General features: G+C 48.1%; 1 protein-coding gene across 1 annotated transcript; it reads right to left on the bottom strand.

Annotated features, from left to right (window-relative positions):
- Positions 1-385: 385 nt before the first annotated feature.
- LOC138840924 (GPN-loop GTPase 3) lies at positions 386-10,676 on the bottom strand. The gene is made up of 8 exons (XM_070041355.1): positions 10,246-10,676; positions 8,527-8,635; positions 6,278-6,445; positions 5,480-5,604; positions 4,674-4,789; positions 4,462-4,558; positions 2,501-2,629; positions 386-1,350 (listed from the first exon to the last, which is right to left on the bottom strand). The coding sequence occupies exons 1-8, from the start codon at positions 10,291-10,293 to the stop codon at positions 1,288-1,290; spliced, it is 855 nt and encodes a 284-aa protein (XP_069897456.1). The 5' UTR covers positions 10,294-10,676; the 3' UTR covers positions 386-1,287.
- Between the last annotated feature and the right edge of the window lie 48 nt (positions 10,677-10,724).

The following is a 10,724-nucleotide window of genomic DNA, read 5'->3' as shown; positions in this document are numbered from 1 at the left end:
CGAGGCCAGGCAGAGGCGGAGCTTCCGGCCTGGCTGTCGCCGGCCTGGCCTAACAGAGCGCCAGGGGGCGCCAGCGCACTTAGCAGAGTCTCTGCGCGCTGCGCATGCGTAGTATGCACGCGAAGCTAGGAAGGCTTGCGGTTCGCGGAGTCCCAGTAATTAAGCAATGGCCTCTTTCTGCACTGGAGCTTCATCAACCCGGGAGCCCGTGCTCTCGCTTGGCTTTCTCGCGCAAGGCTGGGGCCCAAGCGCTTGAACCACAGCTCCACTTTGGGCTTTTTGCTGGTTTCCTGGAGGTAAGAGTCTCGGGCCTTTGGGCCAGGCTGGCGCTCGCCCTCAGGAGCTAGCCCTCAACTAGAGCCACTCGAGCCACAATCCCACTTCCAACATTTTCAAAGTTTATTGTAGAGTCTCAAAAAATTTCCTGACCATGATGGCTTTGAACCATGGACCTCAGATCTCAGCCTCCTGAGCAATTAGGATTATAAGCATGAGCCACCAGCATGTGGCTTTAGCTTTTAATTTTTTTCCTGTATGTGCACACATATCTCAGTTACATTTACTTTCTAAATTATACTACATATATATATATACATACATATATGTACATACATACATATACACACATATATGTATATGTATATTTGCTGGTACCAGTGTTTGAACTTAACAGCCTTATGCTTATTTGACTTGCTTGCTCAGAACTATGCCTCCAGCTCAATATTTTACTGGTTAATTGGAAATAGAGTCTAGAGAACCTTTCTGCCTGAACTGGCTTTGAACCTAGATCCTCAGATCTCAGCCTTCTGTATAACTGAATTATCAGTGAACAGCTAGAAAATACCACCACCACCCCCCTTTTGGTGCCAGTACTGGGGCTTGAACTCAGGGTCTGGCCACTGCCCAAGTTTTTTTTGTGCTCAAGGCTAGCACTCTACCACTTGAGCCTCAGCACCAGTTCCAGCGTTTTGGTGGTTAATTGAAGATAAAAATCTCGTGGACTTTCTTGCTGATTTCAAACTGTAATCCTCAGCTCTCAGCCGCCTGAGTAGCTGGGATTACAGGCATGAGCTGCCAGCACCAGGTTAGAAGATACCACTTCAAACAAGAGCAGCTCCAGAGGAACTTGGAGCTCTAATCAAATGTGCTCCTGATAAAGAGCCAGTGCTCCTGATAATGAGCCAGTGCACCTATTTAATTAAAAGCAGCAGCTTCCTATGGGAGCACAGTACAGCCAGTGCTGCCAATGTGGCTGCCTGCTGTCACATATTCATAGTGAGTTACTCTTCATTCCTGCTGGCGTTCCTGGAAATATTCATCAAACATAGAGGAAGACTCAGCTTCTTGTTCCTGGCACAAAGGAAACACAAAACAGAAAATGCATTCATTTCTTCTCAGTCATTTACTCTGTATGGAGGGTGAGCTTCAGGTGTTGATCTCAGGAAATCTTTTTTTTTTTTTTTTTTTTTGGTGCCAGTATTGGAGCTCAAACTTAGGGCCTACATACTGTCCCTTAGCTTTGTTTTCCACTCAAAGCTGGTGCTCTACTACTTAAGCCACACCTCCACGTCAGATTTTTGCTGGTAAATTTAGAGATAAAAGTTGCTTGGATTTTTTTTTTTTTTTTTTTTTTGTCGGTCGTGGGGCTTGAACTCTGGGCCTGGGCATTGTCCCTCAGCTCTTCAGCTCAAGGCGAGCGCTCTACCACCTGAGCTACAGCGCCACTTCCGGTTTTCTGGTGGTTTATTGGAGATAAGAGTCTCACGGTCTTTCTTGCCCGGGCTGGCTTTGAACTGCGATCCTCAGATCTCAGCCTCCTGAGTAGCTAGGATTACAGGCGTGAGCCACCAGCGCCCGGCTAGTTGCTTGGATTTTTCTGCCAGGCTGGCTTCAACCCACCATTCTCAGATCTCAGTCTTCTGAGTAGCTAGGATTACAGACAAGAACTACTAGCACCCAGCTGCTATAGGCAATAGTAATGGTAAGAAAAAGCATAATAGAATTTTTCCAGGTAGGGGTGGTTGGACATGCCTATAATCCCAGCCACTTGGGAGGCTGAAGGAAGAAGATCCCAAGCAGCCTGGACTACTAGCTAGTGCTTGTCTTAAAGAAAACAACTCAGACCTTTGGCAAATCTAGTGTGCTCCTATGTCACCCAAAAAATAATGGATTACATTCAGTGGCTCTCTGTCCCATGCTGTGGCAGCGCTCTCCTGCCAGCTGCTATTAGTCTCCTCCAAGTTCAACTCTACCTTGTCCACCTCCTTTCACACATCTCCCAGCAAGCACAAACACAGAAGACTATAGCTGCTCCAATAGGTGAAGTAAAATCCATACAATCGCTGAACACACGTGGGAGTTGGAAGATTACCCAGAAAGCCCAGGGAGCACCACCATTCTCAAGACAAAGATCCTAACTCCAGGAGTTGCCTAGGTTCGTAGGAGGCTACTGGCAATTATGTTCCCCAAGCCAGGAAAAACAGCTCAAGTGAGAAATCACCTTTGGTTCTTTAAATTCCAGGTCCTCTCCATACTGAATGGCAAAATCGATATTCTGTAACACAATGTTCATGCTCTCCTCATCTGAGTGATCATATGGTAAAAACCGCACCATGCTGTAGTCGTCAATCTGTGGTGAGGATTTCAAGAAAAATACATTATTTTCAATTCGCAGCAGAGACTTCTAGCCATCTGCACTCCCGACTACAACATCTGCGCCTGGGTTCAAAGGGAGGAGTGGTGGCGGTGGCAGAGGCAGGCAAACCCTTGCTGACTGCCCTGAGCTCACACTGGCTCACTGCTTAACCACACGCTGGGCCACGCATGTTCATCTGAACCCCACATCTACTGGGAATAACGGTGAAAGCCAATTTTTGTTTTTTCTTTTTCTTTTTTCTTTTGGCAGTTCTGGGGCCTGAATTCAGGGCCTGGACACTGTCCCTGAGCTGCTTTTCTCAAGGCTAGCACTCTACCATTTGAGCAGCTCCACTTTTCTGTTTATGTGGTACTGTGGAATCGAACCCAGGGCTTCATGCATGCTAGGCACGCGTTCTACCACTAAGCCACATTCCCAGCTCTTGTTTTTGCTTTTAACTATCTTTAAGTAGTTGTACAAAGAGGTTTCAAATCAACGTGTCAGCCTGAGTATTATGCATCTTGATCAATGTCACCTTTTTCATCATCTTTTTCTTTTGGTGGTGCTGGGGTTTGAGTCCTGGCTTTTGCTAGACAGACTCTCTATCAGTCAGTCATGGGCCCTGAACTCTGGGCCTAGGCGCTGATCCTCAGCTCTTCAGCTAAGGCTAGTGCTCTACCACTTGAGCCACAGCACCACTTCCAGCTTTTTCTGCTTATAGGGTGCTGAGGAATAGAACCCAGGCCCTCATGCATGCAAGGCAAGCACTCTACCACTGAGCTACCTTCCCAGCCTACCTCTAGCTTTTTATTTGGTCAGGATCTCACTATGTGGACCAGGGTAGCCTAGGACCTGCAATCCTAACTTGGCTTCCCAACTGCTGGGTTTACAGGTGTGTACTACTATATCCAGCTCTCAACTGACCATTAGCTTGAAGTAAGGTATACTGATTTATTGGGCTCTCCATATCTCCTAAATTGAACTAAGTGGCCACCTCAATAGACCCTTCTTTTTTTGCAGGTGTGGGGCTGGACTAGATGCAGTCAAATTCTCAACCAGGCCAAAAACTCCTCAAAATTAGCTGGCTGTCACCGGTGGCTCACACCTATAATCTTAGCTGCTTAGGAGGCTGAGATCTGAGGATCACCGTTCAAAGCCAGCCCAGGCAGCAAAGTCCGTGAGGCTCTTATCTCCAATAAACCACTGGAGAACAGGAAGTGGCCCTGTGGCTCAAGAGATAGAGCCCTCGCCCTGAGCTGAAGAGTGCAGGGACAGTGCTCAAACCCAGAGTTCAAGCCCCACGACCGACCCCCCCCCCCAAAAAAAAATAGCTGGCTGCTGATGGCTCTATATATAACCTCTAACCTTAACTACTCAGGAGGCTAAGATCTGAGGATCATGATTTGAAGCCAGCCCAGCAAGAAAATCTATGAGATCTCCAATTAACCACCAGGAAACCAGAAGTGGAGCTGTGGCTTAAAGTGGTATAACACTAGCTTTGAGCAAAAGGACTCAGGGACAGCACCCAGGCCCTGAGCTCAAACCCCATGACCAGCAAAAATCTTCTCAAGATTAAATACACTTTAAAAAGCTTACCAGGGGCTGGGAAGGTGGCTCAGTGGTAGAGCGCTTGCCTTGCATGCATGAGGCCCTGGGTTCGATTCCTCAGCACCACATAAGCAAAAAGAAAAAAGCTGGAGGTGGTGCTGTGGCTCGAGTGGTAGAGCACTAGCCTTGAGCTGAAGATATGAGGGACAGCGCCCAGGCCCAGAGTTCAGGCCCCACGACTGGACCCCAAAAAAAAATAATAATAATAAAAAGCTTACCAGTCCACAAATAGCATTAGTCAGTTTTTTAAATTTTTTGCTTCTTAAGCCACTTGTGGAATCTTGTAATAAAGAATACATATCAGGATCCAGAAACCTGTCAAAGTAAAGAATAAATGAATACTAATCAGGAGGCCGGGGTTACAGCAGGGAAGGTCACAACTCGGCAGACAGAGGGCTGAGACCTGACAGCCACAGGACAGGAAACTCACTTCTCAATTTCCTTCTTTGCTTTCTTGCTCAGCAGGTCCATTTTGGTCATGATGTTCACTTGAGGAATTTCCAGAGAGATCATGGCACTCAGGGCCGCCAGGACGCCAGAGATGAACTGAAAGAGGCACAGACGGGATCAATGGTTGCCTCAGTCACCGAGAGAGGCCTCTACCCACTCCAGCAATGCTGGAGTAAGAAATGCTCCTGTGACCAAAGACCTAGAGAACCACAGCTCACATGGACTCCCGGGTGAGGGAAGAATAAAAGATGTGGACTTCCATCTGTGCTAACCACAAATTCCAGTTTAGACAGAAATTCCAAATAGACCTTTATTTTTCTGTTGGTCTTGGGGCTTCAACTCAGGGCCTGGGTGCTGTCCCTGAGCTCCTTTTGTTCAAGGCTAGCGCTCTACCACTTTCAGCCACAGTGCCACTTCAGTTTTCTGATGCTTAATTAGACATTACGAGTCCCACGAACTTTCTTGCCCAGGCTGGCTTTGAAATGCAATCCTCAGATCTCAACCTCTTGAGTAGCTATGATTACAGGCATGAGCCACCAGTGCCTGGCTTGTATCAGCTTTTTCTTAAGCAAGTAACTCTCCAAAATCTGTATTTCATTTCTTATTTTTGAGCTAAAAATATCTATTAGTGAGTTAAAAATACATAATAATATAGTAATTAAGAAAAGGATACTAAATAGCTCCAGACTGATGTGTGCAATGCCAGGAATCACTGTAGTTAGAGGAGGATGCCATCTCTGTACAGTACCCATGACCAAGCAATCGCCAACACACTTATCCCCACACCTTGAATGACTCCACCATGAACTGGGAATCGACAAGAAAAACTCCACAGACTCGGAACTCCCACTGCTCCAGCTGCTGGACTAGCTGCTTCATCACAGGCAGATGCGTGTACAGCTCAATCTGACCTGCAGAAAGAACACAGAAAACAGGTTAAGTCATCAACTATACCTAAGTCCTCCCATCCAAGGTGAAAAGAGGAATTCTAAATCCTAGCTACTCAGGAGGCTGAGAGCTGAGGACCATGGCTCAAAGACAGCCTGGGCAAGAAGGTCCATGAGATGGTTACCTCCAATTAACCACCAGAAACTCCGAAGTGGAGCTTGAATGGCTTAAGGTAGTAGAGCAATAGCCTTGAGCAGAAAAGCTCAGGGACAGCATCCAGACCCTGAGTTCAAGCCCCATGACCAATTAAAAAAAAAAAAAAAAAAAAAAAAAGAAAACAAATGAAGGCCACAAAACCGTATTAAACTTATGAGGCCTTGGGTGTGAGAGCCCCAACCTGAAACACTGCCCCTCACCTTCACCTCTACCCTGCAGCTTAGAGGCCACAAGACCAGAGATCTCCCTCTCCCCTGCATGCGACACTCTTAGTTACTGAGGGATTCAGGGACCACTGGGGTGATTTTGTTTCTGGTATCTCACAAACCACTGGACTGAGTCCCAGAAAGGCAGAGACCACAGCTACCTCGTAATCTATCAAGTTCAAATGCACAAGACATGGCACCTTGCTGCTGTGCTGTCAGAGCTACACAGAGAACATAACTACAGCTTCAAAGGTAACACAAACTGCTGACTTACCTGGACAGTCAAAAAGGATGTAGTCATCCTCCACATGGCCGAGACAGTCCTCCAGCCAGTCAAAATTATTGGCAAAGTACTCCATGCAGAACACCAGTCCTCCGTTGGGACCAAACCTCAGCGATGCATCCTCCATCACATCATCCACTTCAATCAGCTCCCGGATGTCTGGAAAGAACAGAAGAATGTCCTCTTGAAAATTACAATCCTGGGGCTGGGAATGTAGCTTATTGGTAGAGTACTTGCCTCACATGTGTGAAGCCCTGGGTTCCATTCCTCAGTACCACATAAATGGAAAAAGCTACTGAGGAGGCTGAGATCTGGGGATTGCTGTTCTGAGCCAGCCTGGGCAAGCAAAGTCCATGAGACTCTCATCTCCAATTAACCACCAGAAAACCGGAAGTGGTGCTGTGGCTCAAGTGGTAGATTGCTCACCTTGAGCTGAAGAGCTCAGAGACAGCACCCAGGCCCAGAGTTCAAGTCCCACAACCAACAACAAAAAAAAAAAAAGGAAAAAAATGGATTTGGGCATAGTGGTTTGTGTCTATAATTCCAGGTATTTGCAAGGCAAAGGAAGGAAGATCACTGATTTAAAAGACTAGCCCAAGCAAAGTTAGCAAGACCCTATCTCAAAAACAAAATATGTGCTGGGTGCTGTAGATTCATGCCCATAATCCTAGCTACTTAGGAAGCTGACATCTAAGGATCAAATAAAGCCAGCCCAGGCAGGAAAGTATATGATACCCTATCTCCAATTAACCACCAGCAAACCAGTAGTGGAGCTGTGGCTCAAAGTGGTAGAGTACAAAAGAGCCCAGGCGCAGTACTCAAGCCCCAAGTTCAAGGGCCATAACTTACCACCATCACCAATAAAAATAATACAGCTGGGCACAAGGGGCTTATGCTTGTAATCCTTGCTACTAAGGGAGTCTCAGATCCAAAGGATCAAAGTTTGAAGCCAGCTTGGGCAGAAAAGTCCATAAGCCATTATCTATAAAATAACCATAACCATCAAAAAACAGAGGTGGAGGTGAGACTCAACCTACAGAGGGCTAGCTTTGATCAAGGAAGAGGCTGAGTTCAAACCGTGGTAGTGACAATTTAAGAAAATGGTCTGAGGGGCTGGGAAAGTGGTTCAGTGGTAGAGTGCTTGCCTTGCATGCATGAGGCCCTGGGTTTAATTCCTCAGCACCACATAAGCAGGAAAAAAAAAAAAAGCTGGTAGTGGCACTGTGGCTCAAGTGGTACAGTGCTAGTCTTGAGGTGAAGAGCTGAGGGACAGCGCCCAGGCCCAGAGTTCAGGCCCATGACCAGACCCAAAGGAAGGAAGGAAGAAAGGAAGGAAGGAAGGAAGGAAGGAAGAAAGAAAGAAAGAAAGAAAGAAAGAAAGAAAGAAAGAAAGAAAGAAAGAAAGAAAGAAAGAAAGAAGGAAAGAAAGAAGGAAAGAAAAAGAAAGAAAGAAAGAAAGAAAGAAAGAAGGAAAGAAAGAAGGAAAGAAAGAAAGAAGGAAAGAAAGAAGGAAGGAAAGAAGGAAGGAAGGAAGGAAGGAAGGAAGGAAGGAAGGAAGGAAGGAAGGAAGGAAGGAAGGAAAGAAAGAAAATGGTCTGAGCCGGGCGCCGGTGGCTCATGCCTGTAATCCTAGCTACTCAAGAGGCTGAGATCTGAGGATCACGGTTCAAAGCCAGCCCGGGCAGGAGAGTCCGTGAAACTCTTATCTCTAATAAACCACCACAAAACTGGAGTGGTGCTGGATGTGGCCCAAGTGGTTAAGTGCTTTCCTAAGACAATAGGTTTCCTGAGTTCAAGGCTTAATACCATAAAACAAAACAAAAAACCACTGTCACATATCATCACAAACAGACCACCAAACAACAATCAATGTGTTCACCAGGGGCATCAGACTGTAATAGCTGCTGTGTGTGTGTGTGTTGGTTCTGGGGCTTGAACAAAGGGACTGGGCACTGTCCCTTAGCGTTTTTGCTCAAGGCTGGCACTGTACCACTTGAGGCACATCTTCACTTCTGGCTTTTTGCTGGTGACTTAAACATCAGTCTCTAGAGTTTGTCTGTCCTGGCTTGCTTCAAACCACTCTCCTCAGATCTAAGCCTCCTGAAGAACTACCTGGTAGACATGAGCTACTGGTGCCCAGCTACAATAATTATGTTTTCAGCTTCCAGGATGGGCAGCCTGCACTCCCTTCTCCCCCTACCTACTATTCCCAAAGGAGGGGAGGCCCCGCCAGGACTCACCAGCCATCACAGGGTAGTTGAAGTGCTCGGCCGCTGGGTCTAGGTTGACCACCTGGACAGACCGGCTGAGGGCTTCACAGTGCTGCACCATAGTGGAACAGTAGGTGCTCTGTAAAGTCACAGGAATAAGAGTAAGAGCAGGCCAGGCCACTCACCTTCATATCCTTTAGGGACCAAGTCAATGGCTCAGGCTGTGATAAAGACTGAAGTAACATGCTTCTGGACTTTCTCCCTCTGATATCTGGGCAATTTCTTCATTTATACTGTATTTTATATGCCTAATCTGAGGATTTCAATTTGAAGCCAGCCTGGGCAGGATTCTGTGAGACCAGCAAATATGCACACACACACACTCTCTCTCTCTCTCTCTCTCTCTCTCTCTCTCTCTCTCTCTCTCTCTGCAGTATAATGTAACAATAACAATCACAATCCTTTTTTTTTTTTTTTTGGTCGATTGTGGGGCTTGAACTCCGGGCCTGGGCACTTTCCCTGAGCTTTTCAGCTCAAGCCAAATGTTCTACCACTTGAGCCACAGGGCCACTTTCAGTTTTCTGGTGATTAGTTGGAGATAAAGAGTCTCATGGGGAATTTCTTGCCTGGGCCGGCTTTGAACCTCTATCCTCAGATCTCAGCCTCCTGAGTAGCTAGGATTACAGATGTGAGCCTCCAGTGCCTAGCACAATCCTAAGTTTATGTGTGCCAGTCCTAAGCATTGAACTCAGGGCCTGGGAGCTGTCCCTTAGTTATTTCCCTCATTGTCTCCTCAAAGATGGCCCCCCACCATTTGGGCCACACCTCCAGTTTCAGGCCAAGGCTGGTTTCTAGCCAGGCTGGTTTTGAGCTGTGATCCTCAGATCCCAGGCACTTTGAGTAGCTGGGACAACAGCCACTCAGGAGCTTCAACTGTCACACATCAGCTCAACTTGTAGCCCAGGCTGGCCTAGAACTCCCGATCCTTCTCACCTCTGACCCTCAAACGCAGGGTAATCCCAGCATTTTATGCCTGTAATAGGCATGAGCCTCAGGCTGGAGGTGTTTGCTTTTACTCCTAAAAAAAAGACAATCTCAAGGGCTGCTATGAAAATAAATCAGGGAACTAGGAGAGAGTGAGGGAAGGGGTGACACTGTCCAAAAAGACATGTGCTCTTTGCAGGGACATCGCCCAAGCCCAGAGTTCAAGCCCCAGGACCGACAAAAAAAAAAAAAAAAAAAAAGACGTGTGCTCTTTACCTGACATGTGTAGCCCCTCTGCATATCACCTTCTTAATAGCAACTTAAAATATTTTAAAATGAAATAAACACCTTCTTTTTTTTGGGGGGGGGGGTCCAGTCGTGGGGCCTGAACTCTGGGCCTGGGTGCTGTCCCTCAGCTCTTCAGCTCAAGGCTATCGCTCTACCACTTGAGGCACAGCGCCACTTCCGGCTTTTTTCTTTTTGCTTATGTGGTGCTGAGGAATCGAACCCAGGGCCTCAGGCATGCAAGGCAAGCGCTCTACCACTGAGCCACCTTCCCAGCCCTTCAATGTTTTTTTTTTTTAAAGAAAACACACCGGCGCCTAAGTACTCAAGGAACTTTAGCAACTACCTTTAGTCCCGAGCAAAAGCAGAACGGACCCTGAAGCGCGGGGGGCACAGGGGGTCGTCCGAGGCCCCGGTTTCACAGGCCCGCTGCCCCGCCGCTGCCCCGGCCCCCCACAGCGGCGACTTTCCGCTCCTCACCTTCCCGCTGCCGGCGGGGCCCATGACGAGCTGCGCGTACCGAGGCATGGAGGGTCCCGGGGTCCCCGTCGGCTCCCGTCAGCTCCCGACGCCTTCAGCCTTCGCGCGACGCCCTCTGACTTCCGGGAACTCGAAGTGGGAACCAATCATAATCCATCCTCCACTTCCGCGTTCCGTTCTGTCACGCCCCTAACTACAGGGCGTTCCGCGGGTCAAATCCCGGGACTCTCGCTTGCGGGCGAAACGAGTGTGGGTAGAGAGGGCGGGCCCGCGCATGCGCCGCAGCTGTCGAAGGCCAGGAGCGGTTGGCGAACCAACGCTCTGGTTGCCTGGGTAACAACGGCTAACGGTTCGCTGCGCGCCCGGGCGCCCGGGTTTCGTAGCTTCTCAGGGTTTGACTTTGCGGTGCCGAGGGTCGTTGGGGTTGGAGCACGTGGTCTCCGGGCACGTCCACTCGCCCGCGTTCCCGCCGCGCGTTC

The sequence above is a fragment of the Dipodomys merriami genome, unplaced genomic scaffold (genome assembly GCF_024711535.1).
Source record: "Dipodomys merriami isolate MVZ:Mamm:240054 unplaced genomic scaffold, mDipMer1.0.p SCAF_307, whole genome shotgun sequence".
NCBI classification, from domain to species: Eukaryota; Metazoa; Chordata; class Mammalia; order Rodentia; family Heteromyidae; genus Dipodomys; species Dipodomys merriami.
Note: the sequence above shows the minus strand (reverse complement) of the source record. Positions and strands in the feature narration are given on the sequence as shown.

Excerpts from the sequence above, each read along its gene's own strand:
- LOC138840924 (XM_070041355.1), bottom strand. The coding sequence starts at position 10,293 with ATGCCTCGGTACGCGCAGCTCGTCATGGGCCCCGCCGGCAGCGGGAAG. Across the intron at positions 8,636-10,245 it reads GCCCCGCCGGCAGCGGGAAG|AGCACCTACTGTTCCACTAT; the intron begins GTGAGGAGCGGA and ends GTGACTTTACAG. Across the intron at positions 2,630-4,461 it reads CTAATGCTATTTGTGGACTG|ATTGACGACTACAGCATGGT; the intron begins GTAAGCTTTTTA and ends TCCTCACCACAG.